Below are 27,453 nucleotides of genomic sequence, written 5' to 3' on the forward strand. Positions count from 1 at the left end.
CCGTCATCATTTCATTATTGTTGCCGCCCTGCTGCAATGTATAGTGGAATAAGTGTTCGTACGTCAAATCTTCTGTCAAACACTGCTACAAAACCTTCGCTCACCCTACAATACGTGAATGATACACTCATTGTTGCCGCACTCACCCTAAAGTGTTCCTTGATGACTTTGCCCTCATAACTGTCCTCTCAATCAACTTTCGTAAAACTGCATATCTTCCAATCCACACACAACATGCATTGACCTTGCTAATTGCCATGACCGTGACATGCTAACATGAATCCTTTCCTCTACTATACTTAGGTTTGCCTCTGTCACCCGCAAAACTACCAACCTCTGCCTTTGCCCCCATCATAGACGTACATCTTCCGAAGATATGTCCTTGGTTGGGTTACTGGATTGATAGGGGGGGTGGCTCACACTCGTCTCTTCGGTTCTTGAAGCTCTAGTGATCTATTTTATATTTGCTTTTTGTCTTCCCAAAAAGGTTTTCAAAACTTTAGATGTTTTGCACATGCCTTTTTCTCGAAGGCAGGTTTGGTAGGAGAGGGTTCCCGGGAACACTGTTATGTTCCAATCATCTTCAGGGAGGATGACTGGAGCTAATTATCTTCAGGGAGGATGAATGGAGCTAATCATCTTCAGGAAGGTTGCCTGGAGCTAATCATCTTCAGGGAGGATGACTGGAAGCCCTTTTTCAGCCGACTGTCCAGTCAGCTTCAGGGAGGACGACTGGAAGCCCTTTTTCAGCCGATTGTCCAGTCATCTTCAGGGAGGACGACTGGACACTAATCATCTACCAGTAAGATGATTAGTTCCAGTTGTCTTGCCCGAAGATGATGCCGTATTATTTGTGAAATATATCTAAACCATGTATTATTTCTGTAAATTAATAAAAATGAATTATTTTAAAAAATTAGCTCGGATTTGCTAATCAAAAGGGCACCCGATAAAACTACTTTCAGGGGGAGTTTTTATGGGAATTATCAGAGATGCTCGTAGTATGAAAGTTTTGCGAGTTCAAGATGACACCAAGTAAACAAGGATCGAGTGTAAATATGCCAACGTATTGTAGTGGCAATTTTTTTGCACCCCGATGATTTGGCTCTTCACGTATGCAGGCCAACGGTTTTAGAGCATCTCCAATAGCTTGTCTATATGGACGTCTATACTAGTTTTCCACAACATGAGGCCAAAACAGGCGTCCTCGTGTAAATGGGTGTCCAAACATGCACATCCTCTAAATCCACCTTCACAATGTCCATGCGTGGACGATGTTCAAAAATGCACATCCTCAACTGCAGCCCCTGTATGCTGCTGTTGCTAAATACAAAAATACTAGACAGATGACACTCCATGCACGATGTGTGCACGATTCACAATCAGATGGATGTGAAGCACTTTATTCTCTGATTCAATGGCTGGATGTGGAGCATCATTCATGCATCGTCCAAAAACGTCTTGTGTATAGCAGCTCTCTGCTAAATATGTGTGCATGCTAAATTTTGTTGCTGATGCTATTTATCCAAGACATTGTTGATCATATTGTTGCTGCTACTTAGGTGATGTTTGTCATATGAAATTTCTGCCAATTTTTTGCAGATGCAATAAGTAAATTGTTGAATCACTGCTAAAATGGTAGTTACAAAATAATATTAAAATATAGAAGAGAGAATATAGACGTTCTGCTGTAAAACTGGATGTGTATGAGAAAATCTTTTTAGACCATTGTCTATATAAATATATAAACATCCAAATATACACATGCTATATTGAAGATGCTCTTAGTGGCAATTTTACACCTAACAAGGCTCGGAAACACTACAGAGTTCGTGTACGTACACGCATCGCTCCTGGTTCACGCACTGCTTGGCACGCACGCTTCCCTCGTTAAGTTCGACTCCACCTCAGTGAGCTCCCACTGGATATAAGCCTAGCTAGGAGCTAGGGCCGCTGCCCGGCAACTCACAGCACCCTGCTCGCCGATCGGGCCCTCCTGTCGTTCCTCCGCAACCATCAACATGCCCGCTGGCATGGCGCAGTGCTTGGCCTTGGCGTTGCACGACCAGATCCTTCGTGATCTCGAGCGCCGCAGGAAGGTCGTCGACGCGGCGAGGGAGAGAGTTGCAAGGAAGTCTTTTGCGCCGCCATCACTACACCACAGCACCACATCCCTAACAAACAAGTTGGTCGGGAAAACAAGGTCTGACGACATACACTCGGTCGGGAAAGAGTATTGCCGACCGACAGCGTTTGTTGGGGAAAATCTAGACGGGAAAGCATTTTCCCGACCGACATATCTTTCCCAATCAACAGTTGGACACCAATAAAGAGAATTGCCGACCGGCTTTCTGATGGCCCTACTCGGAATCTTTCCCGACCGACTACCCGATGGTAACATGTTTGCCGACCGATTTTCAGTTGGCGCTGCTGTTTAAGTTTTCCCGACCGACTGTTTGATAGTATAATATTTGCCGACCGACTTTCTGTTGTCCTTGTCCTGAAAGTTTCCCGACCAACTGTGCGATGCTATCCTTTTTGCCGACCAACTTTCCATTGGTACTAGCATGACCCTTTGCCGACCAACAATGAGACGATGTTCTGTTTTGCCAACCAACAATTTGTCAACATTTTGTTTAGCTGAGCAATATTTAAACCCTTGATTTCCCATCTGTCTTACACAATACAATGTCAATCAAGTCGCATATCTCAGTACAACATGATATCAGTCAAATTACAGTAACTTGCATGTGCTTTGAAAATAGTAAATCATGACCAAAGAAGAATAACATAATAATTACTTCTCAAGAGTGAAGGAACCATTTATGGTTTTGTGACCGAATCGCCCGATAGGTTTACAAAATGATAGATGCATGTCCGAGATTCATTGTTTTCTCCATTACACAAAATACCCAGATGACAAGATAAATACCCAGATGACAAGATGCCATATAGGTTTACATAATGAGACCTAAAAGACACATTGGTTTTGCTCCATTACAGAAAATCTGTAGCTGATGCAAACTGGCATCTTCCTGGTTACTTCCTGACCCTTCTGTATGTATTTCCTACAAAGAATAAAAATGTCCCCGGTGTGCATGCATTCAGAGACAATGGCAATAATGATAATTTTATAAAGCACTATGGCAATTGGCAATAAAAAAACTGGGGGATTTTAGTGTTACAAAAAATAGGGCAAGTTAAGAATAATGCCACAACATGTGCTAATTAGATCTCTATTTCATTTGACATAATAAAGCATCGATGCAACGTGACCATGTAGTATGTTTCAGGAAATAGGAGCAATACAGAGGTGTACTGGGAGAAACACAAGGCAACAGAGTTAAGTTAAATTTCCATCATCTAGACATAAGGCAACATTTTAGCATGTCCAGACTCCCAGTTTTAGTTCAAAATATATGCTTTACTGTGCAGAGCACTACAGGCTAGTTTGGTTGGTGCTGGAGAGCAACTAGAAATTTGTGCCAGCCAGCTCCTCTAGGCATGTGGCAAGTAGAACTGTACCAAAGCCAACTTTTGCATAACATTATTATTTCCTTCTAATTCTGCTAAACCATGTAAGCTAGGAACTGTACATTAACTTAGCCAAACTTTAGAAGAAGAGAATAACCAAAACAATTATAGACCATCACCATGTAAGAAGAAGAAGATACAAGGTTCTGGTTAAGTTCATTTCGGTCCCTGGTTTTGTAGCTCAAAAATAAATACTAGCTCGGGATTCAAAAATACCTTAGCGGCGGGATGAGGAAGATGCCCCTGGTTTATAGGGTTTCATCTAGCAAAGTGATCATGAGTCAATATCACATATCAAACAATTTGAGATAAGTGGACAAAAGACATATTGTTGGTGATTACCTTGCTAGATGGCCATGCAATGGACCTTGTGATAGCATCAGCAATAATTTGTAAATCGTCATATTCATAAGGCACCGTAGCATCTCTTCTAATAGCAACATTGACAGGAACCTCATAAGTTCCTGGTCCAAGGGTCTCTCCGCCCACAATAGTGTCTGGGTCAACTGAGATAATTGTTGCCTTGGCAACAGGAGTTTCAGGACCAGTCCATGCATAAAGAAGCACATCCATACCAATCTGAATCAATGATTATTTTAGAAACATGAAAACAAAACAGAATTTAAACATATAGGTAAGGATGTGAAGATTACAAGGTTTTCATCTTCATAGGTTGATGAGCTTCTTGCAGGGTGCTTTGCAACAACTCTTCTTTGAACAAATGGCTCTTCATCATCCTGTTCAACATCTTCTTCAGCGTCATTATGTTCCTCAGCTTCAGCTCCGGAGTTCTACGAGACAACAATATGGAAATAGAGTTAGTGCATGCAAGATGGATTAATGATGCATTGAAAGGATGTGGAAATAGTTCATTACTTGTCGAGAATTGGAACCATGCTGCGAGCTAGGAGTTTCCAGATTATGCCTTCCTTGTGAAGCTAACATCAATTCCATTTGGTTCACTCTTTCTTCCATTTGTTGCACATGCCCCTGGAGCATGTTATAGCGATTTTCAGCTTTTCGACGCCCTTGCATTTCAACTAGAACTCTTGTGCTCAATTTACCCCGTGTACCCGGTGTGCCCAAATCTTGAGGTGTTGGACCTAGACCTAACACACGGACACGACCCCTGGGCTCCTTCATTCCACATACGCGTGCAAACAGATCACCTTCTTGAATGCTCTTTTCCTTCCATTCAGGGTGCTTTTCAGCATTCTCTATGAGTTCTTTCTGCAAAATGATATTTACGAGCTCTGTAAATTCTACTTCTACAATTTCTGAGCAATATTGAAAAGCATGGCAAAAGAGACTTACAATTGTTGTTTCTGCCTGCGGCACATAACTCCCTTTCCTTTCCCCTTTCTTGCATGTATGTGTTTCGATATAAACTTCATCTCTCCGAGGATCATGCCCAAGTTTGACAGCCTACAATCATTTATTTATTTCAATATGCATTAGTCACTGAATCAAAGTGGCATATCATTTATAATTGGGGTAATTTTTTTTACCATTTCATTGGCAACACGGGCATGACTCTTGCTGCCAGATGTATGAGGTACTGCATTGGCATGATTCTTTTTGGCGATAGCACTACGAGACTACAAGCAAAAAGTAAAGGAGATTTATCACACATATTGTTTGTGTTTTGAGAATCATTACATGCATATTTGTTTATCTATGTCCAGGACAGAGTGTGCTGCAAAGATATACTACAGTTTTGATTAGCAGGATGACTTACTTCAAATGTCGAAGATCTCCAATAAGTAATAAGGGTCTTCCAGTCAGCTTCACTAATTCTGCTGTCACGTCTTTTCATAAGTTGTGCATCAGTGAGTGCAGCATCAAACTTGTACCTCTTTAAATCTGACTTCCAATCCTTCCATTTTATGTGTGAAGTGTTGATAACAAAGCTCAAAGCAGTTGAGTCCAGCTCATAAAATGCCTATTAAAATGAGAGAAAACAGGACACTCAGTTAGATGGCTTTAAAAAAGAGTGTGTAAGTTATAAATTATGCTCATTTCTACCTTCAAGGTCTCCCACACTAACAACTTTTTCTCTACATCAACATCTCGCCAATCTAACTCTGCAGGTGGTATATGCTTCCTCACCAAAGTACCAATGAAATTGGCAAATTCGGTTGCATCTGACCCAACAGGCTGGCCATCCCCATTAAGTGGAATATGGATTTTGGGTTGATTCAGCCTTGCATATATGTTAGACTTTCGAGTAATTTTTCTTCCACCTTTCTTTTGACTACCATCACCATCAAGCTCATGAGTAATCTCTTCACGCAAGAAAATTAACATAGTCATACAACAATTCTAGCAAGTGACATTAGGTTAGAATATGAACAATTCTAGCATGTGACATTAGGCTACCTTTGGAAGGCTGATGCTCAGGATCAACATGATCTTGATCTTTTGATACCCTAGACCTCAAAACACGTCCTTCATTCACGCTTACAGGTGCGCTGGAGGGTGCCTGCATAGATATATAGGTTAGTGTTGCAAGCTACATTTGCTTCCTTCAGGTAGAACATGAATGTGATGGAAGCTACATACCTTTCTTTTCTTTTTGGGGGCTTGGTTCGCTTCCATATCTTCCTGCATAGAAGCTCTTGTTGCTCGTACCGCTGCTAGCCGTTTATCATTCTGTTCAATGGTCTTGCTTCTCAGTAGTTCATACTCTACCGCTTTCAGTTGTTCCTCTGTGACCCCACCATCTTTAGCTCTTCCGTTTGCGCTTGCCATTTTTCCTCCTGCAAAAGACACACTATGTGAGTACATCGCTGAAAATACAAAACATTAGAGGATCATACACAACACTTACTTTTTTTCAATATCACTTGGTTTAAGAACTAGTCCATCTATATCTGTCCTAGCAGAACCAATGCATCCATCCGCAACACTCACATGTATAGCAGTACATGGATCAGGCAACGTCACATGTAAAACATTACCGTTGTCATCTTTAGATTCTTCTATGTCATATAATGATGGAACAACAACAGTAGACCACTCAGCATCAATGGGATCTTCAACATAGTAAACTTGAGTTGCTTGTGTGGCTAATATGAAGGGCTCGTCTGATATTTTCTCACCGGTATTGAACAAATGCTTGAAATTCACAGAAGTGATTCCAAATTGATCAGTTTGCACCCATTCATCTTCTACATGATTATCAACCCAGTCACATTTGAACAACACTACTTTCCCTTCATGTTGATAATTCAACTCAAGAATTTCCTTTATAGTGCCATAATAGGTCTTATTTCTTACATTAATATTGTCACCTTTTCCTTTTGCAAAGTATGTGGTTTGTGCAACAAGAGCTACTCCACTACTCTGAAATGAGCAGCCCTCATCATATGATTGTGTATGAAAGTCTACCCCATTTATAGTGTAGCTACTATACTTCATAGCAACCAAGTTTGGCTCTTTAGCTAATATTTTTATCTCATGAGGTGCTTCATCTCCCATTTCTGCCACCTGTGATTATGAAATGATATTGTTACTCTACAATGGGATGGAATTATATGTCTTATAGGTTGACAGTCACATGCCCACTTACGTGCAATTTAAACCACTCATGAAATGTCTCGTAATGCACACGCTTGACTTCTCGATGACTTCGAACACCAATAGAAGAAAGGAAATCCATATGTTTGCTGCATATAGGTTATATTTATCAATTGACAAGGAGGAGAGAAATAACCTAATAGCAATACATAGTAGGGATATCTTTATTTTTTCATCAAAATCTTTCCAAAGGAGGGAATATTTAGGATGCCTAATCAAGCCATCTTGTGTGCGCTCTTCTGCATGCCATCTTGTGAGAGCTGCAGTTCTGGAACACACAAACAACCTTTGAAGCCTCTTCTTTATTGGGAAGTAACGAAGAACCTTCTTAGGAACCTTGTGGACACGTTTCCCATCCGCACTCTTCCTTTTAGATTTCCATCTTGAAGCCTTACATTCTGGGCATGAATTGGCATTGGCATTGTTCTTCCAAAATAGAATGCAATCATTTTCACATGCATGGATATTAACATACCCAAGTCCTAGGCATTTGACTAGTTTTTTAGCTTCATTGGAGTTTTCGGGTATTGCGGACTGAGGGTAAGCATCTTTTAGTAGATCTAACAACAGATCAAAACTTCTATCAGACCACCCTCCAAGCAGTTTGGTGTGAAGAAGTCTCACTAGGAAACGAAGCTTTGAGAAATTCTTACAGCCTGGGTATAGCTCTTGTCTAGAATCAGTGTCAAGTTTGTGGAGAGATTCTAGAAAAGAATCATCCTGATCTAAACCACAATCATCTTCAAGATCTCCCCCTTTATCCAAACCAGCAGCAAGATCTCTTAGCAAATCAGATATATCATCGCCCTCATCCCTGTCGTCACCCTCATCTAGATTTGGAGGAATGGAAGAAGAAGAGACACGTTCTCCATGAAACATCCACTGTTTGTAGCCATCTACAAATCCCTCGCATACTAGGTGCTCACGGACTTCAGACTCTTCTCTCCAGTACGAGTTCACACAGTTTTTGCAAGGACATAAGATTTTATTCTCAACCGATGATTTATTAAATGCATAGCCTAGGAATTTGGCGAGCCCTTGTAAGTACTTCTCTGTATGCCTACATGCAAGTGTACATGTGTAGTGTGTTATATATAGTTTCAGCATATAAGCAAAACAAAATATATATGCGGCGTTATACCTAGACGCATCCATCCAACCTTTATCCATGGCATCTTAGCTTCACAATTGGTTACTACCAAGTCAACACTAAATCCTGAACGAATAATATCAAAACCAGAGAATGCAAGGAATCAATTTAAGTACTGTAAATAAATTGGTGCAGAAAAGAAACGAAGAATCATAGAACCAATTCAATGGTAGTACACACAGTAAAGGCAGATACCACCATAAATAAAATGGAACAAAGCTGTGGTTGACTCACCAACTGGTGGAGGATGCAGCGACAAGCACGGGAGGGGGATCGTTGCACCGCTGCTGGAAGCTGAGTCGTTGGCAGCAAGAATCCTAATAACCAAAATAATTAGACAATATAAAAGTCAGTGTCAAACATGAGGAGGCATCTCTACATATTCATGACATCCACACATATGGAGGGCCTCTGGACTTGAGTGGGGAAGAGAAACTCACCTAGTGGTTGCAACAAATATTCTACAACTTCTCTTTGTCGGCTCAATGTTACCAGCAGTGCTCCTCTATGTTACCTGTAGAAAAAACAAGACAGATGAACAAGTAGACTACAACTTTTGAGATGCAGTGCTTTATATATTTACAGCTCTCTGCCATGTTTTCTTTCACTTCAAAATCTACTTCAGTAAACAAAAGAGAAACTCAAGTTTAAAATTTTTGTTACTGAAATTTAGGTATAACATCAGGTCAGTTAAGTTGTATGTTTTCAGAGACTCCAGTTTTTTGGATGTATGTCCGAGTTGCATGCTTTTAAAGGAAACATGATTCTAAAAGTCAAGATGATGCTTTTTAATGAAGTAATACATACTGTTGGCAAGGTCAATCCATATGCATGACAATATTTAGCTCCTCAGCGCACTTTTTGTGTATTAACTTTATAGTTAAACTCTTCTTCATTTGTCTTCAGATCATCCAGACAAGAAAACTCGATACCGATGACTACAAACTCCTTTCTATCGGGACGGTGGAATTAAAGGACAGAACATCAATGGGAAAAAAACAAAATTTGCACACAACAGCTCAACTTCTAGAATTAGTTCATATTGCTACCACCAAGCTTCTACTCTGTACATTGATTAGCACATTTTCTGCCTGCATAGTATCTCACAATAAGACTAGCTGCAGTACACATCAAACTGGAGAAGAAAAGCAAGAGGTGTAGCCGTTCCCTACTGCCGGAGCTCCCCGTTCCCCACCAGCCCACTCTCACAACAAAGCCTAGAGAGAGGGGGGGAGGTAAAGACAGAGAGGGAAGAGTTGTACCTCAGCCGCATCGACCATTGCCGCTGCCGCTACGTGTCTTGGAGAGCTGGACGGTGGAGATGGGGGAGGTCAGTCCAGGGAGGGTGGCTTGCCGCTTCCCAAGATGCTCACACGCCTACTGCTGGTTGGAGAGAGGCGCCCGGAGAGAGAGAGCACTAGGACATGGGGCCGGCGATGGAGAGACAGGACGGCGTTGGGCGACATTGACGGGGCAGGAAGGCGTGGGGCGGCGCTGCAGAGGGAGGGCAGCAGTGGAGCGGCGCCGCAGAGGGAGGGCGGCGTGGGGCGACGGTGGAGCGGCGCTGCAGAGGGAGGGCAGCGTGGGGCGGCGGTGGGACGGCGTGGGGCGGCAGTGGGACGGCGTGGGATCGACCGGCGGGAGCACTGGCGGCGTGCGTGGGGAACGAACAGATCGAGCTAGGGATTTGGTTGTCCTGTACGTGCGAGGGGAACGAAGGAGATTGGGTTTTTGGGGGAAAATGTTCGCGGGTTGGGCCGTTTATTGGCGCTAAAATTTGGCCGTTCGCGCGCGAGGCCCAGTTAGCTTCAGAATGTCAGTCGGCGTTATTTATCAACCGATGGTCCATGGGCCATAAAGGATTTCCCGACCGACTGTTTGATGATATATGCTATACCATTCCCGACCGATAGTGTGTAACTGAACAGATGTTTCCCGACCCACAGTCCGTTAGAAATTTTTCTGACATATTGTTGGTCGGCAATGGTGACTTTTTCCCAACACACGCCGGTAGGGAATTTTGGTGCATGGTGTAGTGCATCGCCGTCGCCACGCCAATCGGTGCTGATCTCTTCCACGTCAAACAGCGTTGTCTTCATGAACCGGGCCAACGCTACGAAGGAAGGGGTAGCAAACAGACGCTCTGCTCCAGCGCCGCCGCTGCCACGGCCGCACCGACCCGCGCTCATTCCGTTTGCCAGAATCGCCACAACCAATGCTGCCGGCAAGAAGGTCGCATACTTGGACCTGGGAGAAGCTCCGAAGAGCCCCCCTGTCCAGCGCACGATGAGGACCCTGACCTCGTCCACCATGAAGGTTTTCGGCATAGGGAGCGTGAGAATTCCTGAGAAGTCATCTGCCACTCCGTCAACATGTCGGTCCGCGCCGATCTCTTCCATCTTAAAGGGACCTGCCGCCGTCTAGTCGGCAAACACTACCAAGGAAGCGGTTGGAAAGAAACGCTCTGCGACGACCAATGCTGCCGGCAAGAAGATCGCTTACATGGAGCTGGCAGAAGCTAAGAGGAGATGCACCGCCCTGCCCCGCCGATCCCCACCACGCCGATCCTCGCTGATCCCGACCGCGTCCACCCTCAAGGTTTCAAGCGAGATTAGCATCTGTGATGTAGTGTAGTAGGTTGCACCTGTGGCTATTCATGATATCAGTACTGAACTAGTGAAAAATATTACAGTATTTTTCTTGTAATTTGGATCGGAGTACTTGACTTTGAATGGCCGACAATTGTTTTCCTGGTGAAGCCGATTCATCGATTGATTTGTCTGTCTTACTGCATGAAGCTGATTCCCAATTCACTAGCAACCTATTTATCTGTCATCCAATATTCCGATGCAAAATCGAAAGAGACTGGACATCATTGTGTTTGTAAATGGAGGTGGCTTGTGCCAAGGAAGTTGTCTGTGAGGAAAATGCGCCACGACCACAAGCTTTATTTTCGACTTGTGAAAAATCAAGCACAACGCACAAAGGGCTCAACATATATGATACATCAAGGGTACAACATCATGCATGCTTGCATGCATCCATGTCGCTAGCACATTCAGGACTCACGAGGACGACCCCGCAACGGCGAAGCTGAACCCCGAGCCTTGCAGTGCGTCCTCGGCGACCCTGTCCAGCCGTTCCGCCATCGCCAGTGTCATGTGGTTGCTCCAGTCCCCGACCACACCCTTCCGGAAAAAGGACTCGTGTGCCGCCGGACCCTGGCTGCCACTCTTGTTCACCTCCATGTTCTTCAAGCTCTGGAAGCTGCACAGCTCCACAATAGCCTGCACCACCCCGACCGCCTCCTCCTCACCGGAGAACGGACACCCCATGAACTCCGCCAGCTTCTTCACGTTGCTCAGAGCATCTCCAACAGCCATGCTATATAGCCGCCGTGCTAAAAAATCAGCATTTTTTGCGCGCGCTACCGGTCCGGACGCTCTAGCGGAGGTGTAAAAATTGCACGCGTAGCATATCTAGTTCAACGCGCGGGCCGAAACGCCATCGCGCACCGCTTATTTGCTGCGCCCGCTCCCGCGCGTTGGACTCTCGAGCGCTCGCTAGCAACTCCACCCACCCCATCCATCTGCGGTGCCGCCGCCGCCCGCGCCACCCGGCGACCGTTCCGGCGCTTCCCCGGCCTATCCACGTGCCGCAGTGGCTTCCTCCGCCTCCCTCTAGTCACTGCCGCCCTCGCGTGCGGCGGTCCTCCGATGAACAGCGCGCGGCCGCTCGCTGCCGCTCGGCGCCCGCAAGGTGTTCGATAAAACGTCCGTAAGGTATGTATTGCTCAACTTCATGAATTTGGTGCATGTTGGTTGTAGTTTTTATAGCCTAGTATTCAACATTGTAGATGAGTTCATTGTATGATTCTTCCGAAGAAGAATTTGATATGGAAGAGGAGGAGGATCTTGCAATGATCCTAGCTATGCACATCAATAAAAAACCAAAGCATGGTGGTTTGGTTATGGGTCGGCGGAAAAATTGGAGGGATAGGATCGATGCCCACAACAGATTGATCAGGCATTATTTTGCGGAGAATCCCACATACACAGAGTCGTACTTTCGTCGCCTGTTTAGGATGAGCACCGAGTTGTTCAGGTGCATTGCAGAGAAACTAGCGAGACATGACCGGTTTTTTCAGCAAATAAATGCCACCGGAGAGCTCGGGCATAGCACCTTTCAGAAGGTGACAGCCGCTTTGCGTATGTTGGCATACGATAACCCGGCTGATCTAATTGGTGATCACTTGGCTATGGGTGAGAGCCAAGCCATCATGTGTGTCAAGCGCTTCGCAGTCGGAATTGTCCAAGTGTTTGGCCAGGAGTATTTGAGATCTCCCAATGCGGAAGACGCCTGTCGGATGTGGGGCTCCGGCAAACCCTTAAGGTTCGAACACTGGGGTCCGCACGAAGTCTTTCCTTCCCACCAATCTACGCCCTAGCTCGCTAAGATCTCACGGACGAACTCGACGAACTCGCAACACAGAAAGACACGAGGTTTATACTGGTTCAGGCCACCGTTGTGGTGTAATACCCTACTCTAGTGTGGTGGTGGTGGATTGCCTCTAGGGCTGATGATGGACAGTACAAGGGAAGAACAGCCTCCTGAGGTTGAGGTGTTCTTGTGAGTAGGCTCTCGTCCGGGTTGGACCAAGCTAAGATGAGATGCCTCTACTATGGTGGCTAGCTCTACTTATATAGGCCCTGATCCTCTTCCCAAATATCGAGCGGGAAGGGAGCCAACAACGGCGGGAAAATTTGAAGGGGGACAACTAGTACAAGCTATCCTGACAAAAGTGGTCTTCGACTGCGAAAAGCTCTGGCGGTGACGTCGTCTTGGGCTCCACGATGACCTCCATCTTGCCGTCCTCCTGGTCTTGGTCTCGTTGCACCAATATAGCAACATTTGCCTGATGCCTCGGTATTCTTCGCCTGCACTAGCCTCCTTAGCACCAAAGAGGAAATAAGGACACTGCGCGTGCTGGCGCGCGCCTGCTGTCGTGCGTCATGGCTCACGTCACGAGGGCCTCGTGAGATTTGCCCCGCCTTGATATCTTCGCTCCTCGTGAGGTTGCCTGGCTAGGCCAGCCCAGAGGAGGTCTTGCGTCGTCCGCCTCGCGAGGCTTGGACCCTCGCGAGGGTCTTGGATGCTTTGTTGGTGAAGATGGGCCGTACGGCCTGCTGGCTTAGCCACGCCGTGGGTCGCAGGCAGGCAAGTCTGGGGACCCCCGTTCCTAGAACACCGACAGTAGTCCCCGGGCCCAAGGTGCGCTCGGGCTTGGATTCGCGGCGAAGCCAAGGGCCAAGTACGGAGCACCGCGGGGCCCAAAGCCTGCGGCCTCGGTTGACGCGTGGAGGTTGATTGGACGTGGGCATCTCCGCTTCCACATGCTTACTCGGCAACTGCTTGACCTGACAAAAGGCTGGCGCAGGCATCACTTGCCTTCGTTGCTTCTTCCTTGCCTCGCTCCAGATCCCCTTTCTCGCTCTTCGCCGCCGTTACCTCCAGATCTGCCCCAGCCTTGCTTTGCAACTGCCGCTCATGGCGCCGCGCAAGGTCAAGGCTTCCTCGGCACCGGCTTGGTACGAGCCCGCTCTTGAGGCGCCCACTATCACGGAGAAGAGCCTCGCCTCCGTGCGCCTGCTGACAGCGGGAGAGAGCAACGAGTGGGGGAAGACGGAGCTCCGGCTTGCGTCCGATGAGCCGAAGCCTGAGGGGAGCACCTTCTTACCCTTCTTCTCGAGCAGCGTCGCTGTTGGGTTGGTTCCTCCCTTCTCTGATTTCTTTTATAAAGTCCTTGACCACTACAGGCTGCAGGCGTTGCACCTCCATCCCAACTCTGTCCTCCTCCTGTCCATCTTTGCCTACTACTGTGAGGCGTACCTGGGCGTGATGCCGTCCGTGGCGCTCCTGGGCCATTTTTTCTTCCTCCGCGTCAGCAGCGAGCACGCCTCCGGGTGCGCTAATTTCGTCGCCTGCGGCAAGGCCAACTCGATCTCGAGCACCATGAAGAGAGCCGACAACATTCGATCCAAGTGGGTCATGATGGACGCCAAGCACGCCCATCCGTGCCTGGTGTTGCCGACGGAAGCGCCCCGACAGGGCAAGGGGTGGCCCAAGGCTGAGCTTGTCGACGAGAGGGCATCATCAGTGTTGGGGAAGATGATGACCGACCTGAAGCCGGGCAACGCGAGGGCGGCCAAGATAATGGGGCGATGCTCCTGAGGGAGTTCTTGATGTTGCGGGTTGCCCCACTCCAGGCACGCGCGCCCCCTCTAGGAGCTCAAAGAAGAGGAAAACAAGACCCGCCTGAGGCCAGGGGACCTGCCTGGCAATGAGTTGGACGCCGTCCTTCGCCTCATAGTCGGGGACAACCAGGAGTACCCGCCTAGCGCCTTCGTTCCCCTGTTCCAACGCAGGGACCAGGAGGAATTCGTCGCCTCCAGGCCAACTTTTGATGCGCGCGGGCTGGTGCCGCCGGCGCTTCCGGAAGCTCCTATGGCGCAGAAACCGACGGAGGTGTCTTCTGGTGAGTCCCGCGGAGAGGGGGAAGAGGAGGTGGACTCGGAGAAGACCCCGAAAGAGGTGGGGGAGACTTCCCCTCTGAGCAAGGCCGAGATTCTCCCCGCCCTTCTTGATGATGCCGAAGCCGACGCCTACCAAGGGGAGAGGGAGCAACCCCTCATCCCTACGAAGGGTAGGTCGTCGCTGGTGGTCCGTGGTGCCGCCTCCACCCCAAAGCCTCCTAGGGCTGAATCGGGTTCTGCCTCCGCACCGCCTGGCGCTGCCGGAGCCCGAACGCCTGTCCTTCAGGTCCCGATGCTGTCAGGCTTCAAGCTTCACAAGCGAAAGGTGGAGTACTTCGTGCTGGACTGGTAGGTGTCTCGAGCTTCGCTTTATCCCTGCCGGTACTTGTTATTTCCTGACGCTCACCCTTGGTTGATCAGGCCGGCGTCTTCAGCGAAGAAGAGGAAGGAAGATACGGCGGCCATGCATCCCTATGTAGAGAAAGGAGGCAGCAGCGCCCGCATCTCCCCAGCCCGGTCGTCCTCGTGGGGCCAAGGGGAACATCGCCGCGTGGAATCAGCCCCCATGGCCCCGCGGGCTCCGGAGGTGCCGGCGCTTGGCGCGGCTGACGAGGTCCCAGCTGCTTCGGAACCCGTGGTCTCCCAAGCCCCGGTGACGCTGTCGCTTCCTCCCACCGCAGCATCTCCACTCCCTGGTTCTTTTGCTCCCGCTGCTGTCTTGGAGCGTGCCCTTTCAGAGATGACCCAGCTGCAGGCGGATCTCTTGAGCGCGGAGCCGCGCCTGGTGGCCGGGCGTCTGGAGTCGGCCTCTGGATGGCTTCACTCCGACCTGGCGGTTCGCGCGGCACTGGGCCAGGCTGCTGCGGCTTCCAAGGAGGAGAAGCAAGGAGCTGCCAGAGCTGTAGCCGATCGTGAGAGCGGCGCTGAAAGACGCCAAGGCCGTCTATGACCGCTGCCAAGTGCTGGAGGGCGAGTTGCAGAGCCTGCATGACAAGCATGCCGAAGAGGCACGCTGCCGCCAAGCAAAGGAGGAGAAGATGAAGGCCCAGGAGGAAGCCGTCAAGAATCGCGATGCTGAGCTGGCGGAGCTGGGGAAGAAGCAGGCCGCCGAGCGCAACCGGTTGGAAGAGTTGGAGCAGAAGATGGGGACGAGGGAGGCCGATCTTGATGCCAAGGCGCGAGTCCTGGCCGAGGACCGCGTGGCCTTCACCGATCTCGAGAAGAGGTCTCGCAAGGCGCTGAAGACACTCTACGAGGACGGCCCCGCCCAGCTGCTTCCTCTCGTGGTGAAGGCGCTTGAGGAGGTCGTTGATGGCCTCGGTCCTATGGTGGAAGCAGAAGCTCGCGTCCTGTCATCAGCCGCGCTGACTCGCGTCTTCAGCCATCTGCACCTCCGCGACCCCAGCGCTCGCCTTGACGAGCTGCTGGAGCCTGTGGCTGAAGATCACTGCGAAGCTGCCGCCGCGGCTGTACAAGGTCAAGTGGAGGCCTTGCTGGGGAGGTTCCGCGGCTTTGTCTCCGATCCTCTGTCTGGCGACGACGCGGGTCCTATGGCTGGTGGTGAAGGTGAGAACATCGTTGCCCACGAGGGATCACCTTCTGCAGGCGATGGTGATATCCAGGGGTGACCTGCGGCTATTCTTCCCGTTTCGTTCTTGTGACATGTATCAGGCCTCGTGGAGGCGTTTAGACTTTTCATTTGGTATTGTGAGAACAATATGCTTGTAATATTTGCTTTGAGATTTTGCGATTTCCTTCCTATTTGCTTTGCATTCTGTGTCGGCAGAGCCCGGCCCCGCGCACACCTCAACCGCCATTGGGCCAACCGGAGACCAGGACGGACCAAGGAGTGAGGGGCTACGTGACCAGTTAGGCTCCTGAGTCGCGATGCTCAAGAGTCCCCCTTGACACGCAAACAACATATAGGGAGAGTTCGTGAGGATAGATCAATGTTCTACGTCGGCAGAGCCCGGCCACGCGCATACCTCAACCGACATTGGGCCGACCGGACACCAGGACAGACCAAAGAGTGAGGGGCTACGTGACCAGTTAGGCTCCTGAGTCGCGATGCTCAGGAGTCCCCCTTGACGTGCAAACAATTTCCATACCTGCCCTCGCCGAGGCCTCGGGAGGGGCGCGCGACGCCCAGGTCCGGGGGACCTAGTTGGGTGGCATGTGCTTGGGCGTGACCCGAGCGCAGCCCCCGTGCCCAGCCCCCTAGTGTTGCTCTCCCAAGGGGAGGCGTTGTGGTGAGGCTGGGCGCTGAGCTCTGGGCTCCCTGAGGTTGGTACGATCGTGGGGCCGCCCTTAGTTGTTTATCACCAGCGCAGAGCATAGTGCTTCCGCTTGTGCACGGGTATAGCCGCTCCTCGGCAGTGTCGACAGCCAGCGCGAAGCATGGTGCTTCCACTTGGGCGTGGGATGGGGGCCCTCCGGGAGGAATCCCCGAGGCGTGTACAGCCCCGCCCTGACACGTGGCTTGCACGGCAGGGGTGCGAGGTGTATTTGGGCACTCGTGAGCCAGCGCGGGACTCACGAGGCCCTACCTCAAGGCGGGTTGCGCCTGATCTTGAGTCTTGGTGACTGTGTGTCCCTGCAAGGCGGTTAGATGCAAGCACTCTACGTCCTCAGGTCCCGGCCCTCGAGCGAGCTCAGCCGCCGCTGGTAAGCCAGGTCGCGATGCCATGGTCAAGGCCATGGGGTGAGGGCTGGAGAGCCAGTAAGAGCTCCTGAGTCGCGATGCTCAGGAGCCCCCCTTTTAACGTGCAAGCGGATTGCATAGGATGAACAAACCTGTGGTGGGAAGCAATCGCACAGGTGACAGCAGTTGGTAGGTTAAGCATGGAGAGCAGATCAATTCAGATAAATGCAGGAAGATACATGCCACCGGGTCTGGCCCGAGCGACTTGGGGATGATGCAGCCCGAGGGGCGCCCCCAACAAGGTAAGCTAAAGATGTAACCAAAAGGGATACATGCCGCAGGGACGGGCCCACACGGCCTGGGAATAATGCAGCCGGAGGGGCGCTCCCAGCTAAACGAGCTTGGAAGATGTCACCTAGTTCTGTAGACGAAGTAGAGTTGGTGTAGCTGAAGGCGCGCGTTGAAGAAATGACTCCTCATGAGCCGCCAAAACCCTGAGCCTCGGGAGGCTCTGGGGGCTCGGGAGGTTCCCTGAAGACCGTCTCCATCTCCTCCATAATGGCGTGGTACCTGGCTTCCTGAGCCGCCAGGACACGTCGCATGTTGCGCTGATAGGCCGACGCCACGCTCGGCAAGCCAAAAGGAATTCGAACTTAGCTGTGCGGCGGGCCCTCGCAGCGACCCACACCCGAAGGCCAGAAACGCTCCTGAGATGCGGCCCTGTTGAGCCCTGGGACGTCGATGCAGACACGCAGCCCAACATCCTCGCCAGGATGATGGAGCTGCGCCTCGTGGGCGACTGTTGCCGCGCATGGCTCTTGCTTCTTGCAGTTCCTAGGTGGTCCTGGTGATGAACTCCTGAGTGGTGGGCACTCCTTGCCCTGTGCTCTCCTGAGGGTCACGTGCCGTGAAGCACGCCTCCAAGTGGTGCCCAAGCACCTCCCTCGTGAGGTTGGTAAGGTCTGAGACCCTCCAGAAGAGAGCCCCCGAGCCTTGCCCGAGGAAGGCTCCGGGCGCGCCTTCCTATGCGATGGAGGGAGGCGCCCCTGGAGCGGGCGCTGGTCCTGACGAGGCTCCTGCCACGACGCCATCCTCCTGAGGTCCTGCACGGCGCGGCTACTTCTTCTTGGGGATGGCCTCCAGAGGGCCTTCATTTCTGCTGTTGGGGTCATCGATTGCTGCGGCTTGAAAGGCGTGCTTGAGGGAGCACACCGCATCCCTATCTTCACATGGGACCGTGATAATTCCTTCGTTTCCTGGCATCTTGAGAACGTTGTAGCCATGATGAGTGACTGCCATGAATTTGGCCAGGGCTGGATACCCGAGGATGGCATTGTACGGCAGGCGGATGTGCGCGATGTCGAAGTCGATGAGCTCGGTACGGTAGTTCATGCGCCCCCCGAAGGTGACGGGCAGGCGGACCTGCCCTATCGGTGTGGCCGTCGGTCACTCCTGAGAAAGGCTTGGTGGGCTGGAGCTGTTCATAAGGCACTTGGAGGTTGTCGAACGTGTCGACGGACAGGACGTTGAGCCCTGCGCCGCCGTCGATGAGGGTCTTGGTGACCTGCACATTGCTGATGACTAGGGAGCACAGCATAGGGAGGACACCGGCGGTGGCTGCGCACTTGAGCTGGTCCGCCGAGTTGAAAGTGATGGCGCATTGGGACCACCTGAGCGGGTGCGTGGCCTCGAGTTTGGGGAGCGCCACGTTCACCTCGCGAGCGAACTGGTTGAAGATGCACTGAGAGGCTGGGGCCTGGGCGCCGCCCAAGATGCAGGCGATCGCACGCGGCTCCAGGAAGCCCCCAGCCCCCTCGTCCTGGTGGTGGTCGTCGTTCCTTCTTGGTGGCAGCAACGGGGGAAGACCGACGTTGCCCTGGGAGCGATCTTCACGTGGTGGGTCCCTCCAGGCGCCCTCACGAGGCTAGTCCTGCCAGCGGTCCTCACGAGGCCGGTCGCGCCACTCTTGGTGTGAGCCACAGTCGTCCCAGCGTCCGCCTCCATGTCCTCCTCCGCGGCCGTAGCCCCGGTCGTTGCACTCGGGGCGTCGACCGTACCATCCTTCTCGTATGGCTCTGAGCTCTTGACAGTCGCTGGTGTTGTGGGTGTTCAGGTTGTGGAAGGCACAGAACGGTCGGCTGTTCTTGGATGACTCGGGCTGATCTCTGCCCCGCTTAATATCGGGTTCCGCTGCGAGCACAACTACCTCCTTGTGCTTCACGTCCTTAGCCTTGGCCTTCTTCTCCTCCGCGCCCACGGCTGGCAGCTCAAGGAGAGAGAGGCGCCCTTCCTCAGCTCTTGCGCACTTGGTCGCCAGGTTGAACAGCTCCTGAGATGTGCAGAGCTCCTCATGGATGGTGAGCTCTTCCTTCATCTTGATGTCACGGACGCCGTCAGAGAACGCGGAGATGATGGCCTTGACCGTGACCTTGCGGATCTTGAGGCGGGTGTTGTTGAAGCGCTGGATGTACTTTTGGAGGGTCTCCCTTGGTTGCTGCCTGATGCGGCGTAGATCACCCGCGGCCGGTGGGCGGTCGCAAGTGCCCTGGAAGTTGGTGACAAAGCGGTCGCGCATCTCGTCCCAGGAGGAGATCGAGCCGTGCTGCAGGTTCAAGATCCAGGAGCGAGCTCCATCCTTGAGAGCCATGGAAAACCAGTTCACCATGACCTTTTCGTCGCCGTTGGCCGCTTCGATGCTCATCTCATAGAGCTGCAGGAACTCCGCGGGGTCGGCGGTACCGTCGTAGCGAGGAGGTAGATCTGACTTGAACTTGCCCGGCCAGGCGACGCTACGCAGCTCGGGGGTGAACGCACGGCAGCCAGCTGTGGTTGCCAGGGCCCGCTTAGGAGGTGGAGCTTGGTCTTGACAAGGTCCGCGCTGCACTGCTGCGGGCGGTGTGCCGTCTTGACGAGGTGGCGCGGGGAGCGCAGGTGCAGCTTCTCGCGGCCGCAGAATTTCTTGGCAGCTTCTCTCTTCGCGCGCGGGCGCCGGCCGCGGCGGATCACGCCGCAGAGCCGCGCGCCTTGGTGCCAAGGCGCCGTCTTGGGGCGAGGTGGTGGAGGCACACCATGCGCCCCGTTGCCCGCGGCTAGTTGAGGGGGAGGCAGAGAGTGGGACAACACTGGAGAGCCCCCTGCGGCGCGGACGAGCTCGGCGGCGCGGTCGAGCCACTCCTCGTAGAGGTCATCGACGGGGCGGTAGCGCAGGAACTCGTTCGCTGCGAGGAGCGCGGCCCATGCCTCCATGGGAGCGCGGTGCGCGTGAGACGAAGATCCAGCAGGGGTCAGTGATGGAGTGGCGGTGCGGCCGTCCTGTCGCACCGAAGGATGCTGCGAGGACGCCCGCTGCTCGTTCCCTGCTGGGCTGGTGGCAGCGTTGCCGGCGGGAGACGGAGAACGACGATGTGGCCCGCCGACGGGAGCCGTCTGAGCGATGCGGGCGGTGAGGGCAACTCGACGCTCAGCTCGAGCACGGCGGGCGTCCGCCATGGAGACGACGGAGCGACGAACTGATGGAAGGGGAGCTACGGCGCACCCCTACCTGGCACGCCAAATGTCGGATGTGGGGCTCCGGCAAACCCTTAAGGTTCGAACACTAGGGTGCGCGCGAAGTCTTTCCTTCCCACCAATCTATGCCCTAGCTTGCTAAGATCTCACGGACGAACTCGACGAACTCGCAACACAGAAAGACACGAGGTTTATACTGGTTCGGGCCACCATTGTGGTGTAATACCCTACTCCAGTGTGGTGGTGGTGGATTGCCTCTAGGGCTGATGATGAACAGTACAAGGAAAGAACAGCCTCCTGAGGTTGAGGTGTTCTTGTGAGTAGGCTCTCGTCTGGGTTGGACCAAGCTAAGATGAGATGCCTCTACTATGGTGGCTAGCTCTACTTATATAGACCCTGCTCCTCTTCCCAAATATCGAGCGGGAAGAGAGCCAACAACGGCGGGCAAATTTGAAGGGGGCAGCTAGTACAAGCTATCCTGACAAAAGTGGTTTTCGCCTGCAAAAAGCTCTGGCGGTGACGCCGTCTTGGGCTCCACGATGACCTCCATCTTGACGTCCTCCTGGTCTTGGTCTTGTTGCACCAATATAGCAACCTTTGCTTAATGCCTCGATACTCTTCGCCTGCGCTAGCCTCCTTAGCACCAAAAAGGAAACAAGGACACTGCGCATGCTGGCGCCCGCCTGGCGCCCACCTGCTGTCGTGCGTTATGGCTCACGTCACGAGGGCCTCGTGAGGTTTGCTCCGCCTTGATATCTCCGCTCCTCGTGAGGTTGCCTGGCTAGGCCACCCCAGAAGAGGTCTTGCGTCGTCCTCCTCGCGAGGCTTGGACCCTCGCGAGGGTCTTGGATGCTTTGTTGGTGAAGACGGGCCGTACGACCTGCTGGCTTAGCCACGCCGTGGGCCGCATGCAGGCAAGTCTGGGGACCCCTGTTCCCAGAACGCCGACAACGCCGCAAGGCTATTGAAGACGAACAAAGCCCGCGGCTTCCCAGGTATGCTTGGCTCAATAGATTGCATGCATTGGAGTTGGAAGAATTGTCCAAAGGCATGGCATGGGCAATTCCACAGTGAAAAAAAGGGTTCCACTATAATCCTTGAAGCGGTGGCCAATCAGGAAACTTGGATTTGGCATGCATTCTTTGGAATGCCTAGATCTTTGAATGACATCAATGTTGTCAACCGGTCACCACTGATGAATAAGATTGCAAATGGTGATTTCCCACCGGTGCATTTTGTAGCAAATGGCCGTACATACAACTATGGCTATTATCTTGCGGAAGGGATCTACCCAAAGTGGCAAATATTTGTGAAGCCGTTGAAAAACTAGAAGGTACGAAAAATCTTGATTTCCACAATGCTCAAGCGGCGGCTAGAAAAGATGTGGAGAGAGCTTTTGGGATTTTGCAAGCCCAATTTGCTATTGTGAGAGGATCGGCTCGATTTTGGGATCAAAAAATGCTTTGGTACATCATGCACGCTTGTGTGATCATGCACAATATGATCATCGAGAATGAGCATGGTCAAGATGTAGACTACTCTCAATATGAGCTCTTGGGACATCCCGTGCGAGTGCGACGGAGGGCTGAAAGGGTGGCCTGTTTTGTTGCCTCCTATCATGACATTCGACGTGCCGCAGCGCATGATGATCTTCAGAAGGATCTCATTGAGGAGTGGTGGGCATGGAATGAACGACAAAGAGCATCATGATTTGTGCGTTCGATGTTGTAGTGTTGAAGTATTTGTTGTGTTATTGCACTATTTGTTGTATTGAATGATAAACTGTTTATTTGAGTTATAATAATGAAATTGAACTATTTATTGTTGATTTATCTTGTTTGTGTTTGATCTTTTTCTTGTGTTTGGAATGCATATGTTATTTGTGCGAGAGTCGCGCGCGCTGCATTTTTGCGTGCTGCTGGAGCTGCACGCGCGCTCTGCATTTTAGCGCCGCTGCTGGAGCCAGCGCTGCCTGCCGCGCCAAACCAGGTGATGGGCGCGCGACAAAGTAGTTTTTAGCGCGCGGCGCGTTCAACGGCTGTTGGAGATGCTCTCACGGGTCCCAGAGCATCTGCTCGTACAGGAGGAAGAGCACCTTCTCCGACCGCTTCCTGATCATGTCCCTGTAGCCCACCACGTGGCGCCACTGTGGGCCGCTCCCGCATAATCCGTTGCAGAACAGCTCGAACGCCTCCTCGAATGTGTACGGCGGCGGCTGCTGCATGTCCGTGTCCTCGTCGGCTCGGGCTCGGGCTCGAGCTTGTGCAACGACGGCCGCCCCTTTCCTGGCGAATAACCACAAGGAAACAAATGCATCCTTTGTGTCCATGTACATGATCCGGCAGCCGGAGGCGCCATGGTAGGAGAGAGTAGGGAAGGTGTGTGGCGACCACGCATGGTGAACGGAGCACCGCGAACGCATCGACTGCTAGCAGATGTGGTATTGCAGCCCAAGCAATTTGGTGAAGGCTTTCTGTTGCCATGGGGTATGGAGGCGTTGTTCCTCCAAGTGCACTAAGCTACGTTGGTCCGTTTTCACCAGAAATTCACCAAACTATAGGTAGGGTCGCCAGTGGTCGACCGCTACTACAATGGCAAGGTATTCTTTTTCATAAGTTGAGAGACCTTTGGTGCGAGGGCCCAATGCTTTACTGAGGTACGTGATGGGATGCCCTTCCTGTTGTAACACTGCTCCCACTCCATATTCACATGCATCTATTTCAATGACGAATGTTTTCGTGAAATCCAAAAGAGTTGTCAGGGAGACCTTAAGAGCATTCAAGGCTGACTGGGTGGCCTCCGTCCACTGGAATTGGACATTCTTGCATAGGAGTTGAGTTAATGGCCTAGCTATCATACCGAATTGGTGAACGAAGCGCCGGTAATACCCAACCAATCCTAGGAAGGCTCGAACCTCCTTGACCGATGTTGGCACAGGCCAAGCAGCCACTTGATGGACCTTGTCAGAGTCTGTTGTTACCCCTTGTGCAGATATTGTGTGGCCGAGGTATTTGATTTCTTGCTGAGCAAACACACATTTGTATTTCTTCACATACCATTGATCTCTTCATAGCAGAGCCATAACCCGTCGTAGATGTTGCACGTGCAAAGTAAGAGACTGACTAAAGACGAGAATATCGTCGAAGAAAGACATGGCGCAGACACATAGCACTGGTTCTAAAGTGACAGTCAATCCCCCATTAAAGGTTGTCGGTGCTCCACCGAGGCCAAATGGTACCACTCTATACTAATAATGTCCAGAGTGAGTCTGGAATGCAGTTTTGTATTCCTCCCCTTCTGCTAGACGAATCTGATGATATCCTGAGCGCAAGTCCAATTTGGAAAACCAGCATGCCCCTGATAGCTCGTCCAATATGTCCTCGAGAACTGGCACTGGGTACTTGCTGATAATGGTCATGGCGTTCAGGCATCTATAATCGACACACATGCGCCAGGTGCCGTCTTTCTTTTTGACTAGGATGATGGGAGAGGAAAATGGGATGCTGCTCTTTTGAATAAGAGCAGCCTTCAACATTTCTGCCACTTGTCGTTCCACCTCCATTTTCAATTCAGGTTTGTGTCGATAGCCCCGTATGTTAACTGGCTGTGCTCCCTGCATCAGGGGAATTGTGTGATTACACGCACGCTTTGGTGGCAATCCCGTAGGTTCCAAAAAGATATCCTGATAGTCCAAGAGTACCTGCACAATCTCTGGCGGGAGTTCTGTGCAATTGAGTTCAGTGATTGTATCTGAATCAGTGGCAAAACAGATGTGTATAGCGTAGGCTACAGCTGCCTGCTTCTCCATGCTTGCCAGCTGCACGCTATTCAGAGTCTCACATTTGCTTGCGTTGGATATTACCCCTTGCAAAACCATCGTGAATCCCTCATGTTCAATCTGCATACGTCTGCTTGGCCAATCGATGAGCATGGGACTATGGTATTCTAGCTAGTCCATGCCCAATATGACATCATAAGATCCCAAGGGTAACAATCTGAAATTGGTGGAGAACACGTGCCCTTGTGCAAACCAAGAACATCCCAAGACCTCCTGAGTGCACCACAACTTAGATCCATTGGCTACAAGCACTTTAACAGACTTGGGCATAGTATGCACTCCCTGCAAGCTGGGCAATAAGTGATGAGAAACAAACGAGGCTGAACTACCGAAGTCGACCAGCATCAGAACTTTCTGTCCCTATAGCCAACAGTGTAGTTGCAAGCAACTGGGTGCCTCAGTTCCCGAGACTGCATTGGTCGAGAGCTGCCACACTTGTTCAATTTGTATCCGGTTGAAGTTGTTGTTGTTCAATTGTGGTAGCTTCCTCTTCAACAATATCCAGGTTGAACAAGCTTAACATCTCCTTAATGACATGCAACTTAACTGTAGGTGGACAGATGTGATCATGGCCCCAATGCTCGCCGCACTTAAAGCATAATCCCTTGGCTCGGCGGAAATTTCGCAGCGCCGTGATCTTGGAAGAATCACTACCAGCACGAGCTGCCTCTGTCCCTCTGCAATCATCTAATGTTCGAGGTGGTCGGTGATCGACCCGGTGGAGGAGGTAGCGCCAATGGTATTGAAGGTCGAGCACGCCCCAAAGAGGATGTCGCATTGTGTCGGTTGTGCCAGGATCCTCGCTGTCCCTCAGCCACCTCTTCCTGCAGAATGGTGAGTGCACAAGCAGTGTCGAGGTCCTTGAGTCGTTGTACCATCACCACAGTACGGATATCCGTGTGCAATCCCTCAATGAACCTCGTCAGAAAATAAAGTGGGTGGACAGCATCAGAATAGGAGATAAGATGGTTCATGGGGTTTTCAAATTGCTCAATGTAATCAGACACAGAACTAGTTTGACGCAGAGCATAAAACTGACGGATAATCGATTGATGCATGTCGCGTCCAAATCGAGTGCATAGCAAGGTACAGAATGCTTCCCAATCGAGACCAGCAAGTTTCCCCTGGACTAATTGCAGCCAGATGGCTGCTGAACCAGTGAAATGCAGGGTGGCCATAGGAACGAAATAAGTGTCATGAATTTGGAACATGGCAAAGTACTGCTCACACATAGTTTTCCATATCTTTGGGTTGTCACCGGAGAACTGGGGAAACGAGAGTGATGGGGAAGCCTGGCCTAGCCCCGCGATAAGATGACCTGAAGGGAAACTAGAACCTAGGGATGGATCAGACTCTTGGTAATTGATGGGGGTGTGAAAATTTAGCGTACCATTGGCCGGAGAGGTCGCTGGCGGGACGACGCCCGCCGACAACCCACCCCGTGGTTGAAGCGACTTGCCATGGCCATCGGGCCCATGGATCGCGTCGATGGGTGACAGATCAGGGAGATCCGTCTTCTTCGATCCACCAGCAGATGCGGTCGCCGCAGAAGGCCGCCCGCTCTGGAGTATGCCCACCGTCTCCTGGAGCTTGGAGAGGCGGGCTTCGAGGTCCGGTTTCCACGCTGTGAGAGCGTCCACCTGTGTGGACTGGTGGTCGATCCGCTCCGCGAGCTCCTTGATGTCTGCCCGGGTTTCCTCGTTGGCCTTCGTCAAGGTATCCGCGAGCTTGTCGAGGTACGATTTGAGGGTGGGATCCATGGTCGCGAGCGACTGCTGTCGGTCGCTCGTCTGGCGGCGCGTCTCCAGGGCGACAATGAAGGAAGGATGGTGGTTGGCGACTGATACCTCGTGTTAGCTACTCTCTCAATATCTTTGGATTAAATAGGATCATTACAGGTTGGGATACAATCTTGCTAGGAGGAAGATGAACTAGCAGAGAGGAAGAAAGGGGAGCAGGTTACAAGCCGTCGCCGCCAGTATGATCCAAGCCAGGATGTCTCCTCTCACCTACTCCACCCTATCATATCTTGCTCAGGTCGAAGAGATATGAGATCCATTGAGGCCCAGTGAACTTGTGGCAAGGTCTTCGCTCCCTCTTGGGCCGGTTCTGTTGGGCTGCCTCCGCTCGTGGCCCTGGTGCTCCTCCTGTAGGTAGGGCGCTGACACAGATGTACACGATCCGACAGCCGGACTCCTCCGCGGAGATGCGCCATGGCAGGAGAGAGTAGGGAAGGTGTATGGCGACCACGCGTGGTGAACGGAGCACCGCGAACGCATCGACTGCTCCACTGTCGTCCGTCGACTACACGAACGCCATCTCCAGGTACCTGACGACATCATGGGGGTTGCCATGGCGGAAAGGGTGGTTGAGGTCACATGGTGGGTGCTCGGCTCGGTTGCGCGTGGAGAAGGCGATAGCCTTGAGCCAGGTGGTGCCGCACTTTGGGAACCTGGCTAGGAGGACATCCGACGGCCTCGGCTCGAAGACCGAGTGGACGGCCAGAACGACCATGAGGAACTCCTCCAGGAGCCAGAAGCCGCCGTACTGCCTCAGATGGAACGGGCGGAACCGCATGTCGAGGGGAAGCGAGGTGATCGCAAGCTCAGCAATGTCGTCGGTGGCAGAGGCAGCCACGCCGTTGTGCATGCGTGCGTCCGGGTGAGTTGGT

At 51.5% G+C, this 27,453-nt stretch overlaps 3 protein-coding genes across 4 annotated transcripts; all 3 read right to left on the bottom strand.

Moving 5' to 3' along the window:
- Positions 1-2,791: 2,791 nt before the first annotated feature.
- LOC125517443 (uncharacterized) lies at positions 2,792-26,307 on the bottom strand. Of its 2 annotated transcripts, XM_048682644.2 has the most exons (14): positions 26,173-26,307; positions 8,704-8,777; positions 8,498-8,580; positions 6,097-6,293; positions 5,914-6,016; positions 5,560-5,819; positions 5,273-5,476; positions 5,043-5,132; positions 4,849-4,959; positions 4,411-4,764; positions 4,188-4,325; positions 3,877-4,113; positions 3,751-3,796; positions 2,792-3,068 (listed from the first exon to the last, which is right to left on the bottom strand). In XM_048682644.2, exons 4-13 carry the CDS (start codon positions 6,283-6,285, stop codon positions 3,752-3,754), a joined length of 1,731 nt encoding a protein of 576 aa, XP_048538601.2. In that variant the 5' UTR covers positions 6,286-6,293; positions 8,498-8,580; positions 8,704-8,777; positions 26,173-26,307; the 3' UTR covers positions 2,792-3,068; position 3,751. The 2 variants fall into 2 exon arrangements, with proteins under 2 accessions (XP_048538601.2, XP_087383306.1); XM_087527180.1 differs by lacking the exons at positions 8,498-8,580; positions 8,704-8,777; positions 26,173-26,307 and having other exon boundaries at positions 6,097-6,321.
- Positions 11,329-11,646, bottom strand: LOC147964555 (cytosolic sulfotransferase 9-like). Its single transcript, XM_087530030.1, has one exon. The coding sequence runs from the start codon at positions 11,644-11,646 to the stop codon at positions 11,329-11,331; it is 318 nt and encodes a 105-aa protein (XP_087386156.1).
- Positions 23,647-26,542, bottom strand: LOC125517444 (uncharacterized). Its single transcript, XM_048682647.2, has 2 exons — positions 24,645-26,542; positions 23,647-24,557 (listed from the first exon to the last, which is right to left on the bottom strand). Exon 1 carries the CDS (start codon positions 26,540-26,542, stop codon positions 25,466-25,468), a length of 1,077 nt encoding a protein of 358 aa, XP_048538604.1. The 3' UTR covers positions 23,647-24,557; positions 24,645-25,465.
- Positions 26,543-27,453: the final 911 nt, after the last annotated feature.

This window comes from Triticum urartu, chromosome 6A (assembly GCF_056163025.1).
Source record: "Triticum urartu cultivar PI428250 chromosome 6A, HENAU_Tu73, whole genome shotgun sequence".
Classification (NCBI taxonomy): domain Eukaryota; kingdom Viridiplantae; phylum Streptophyta; class Magnoliopsida; order Poales; family Poaceae; genus Triticum; species Triticum urartu.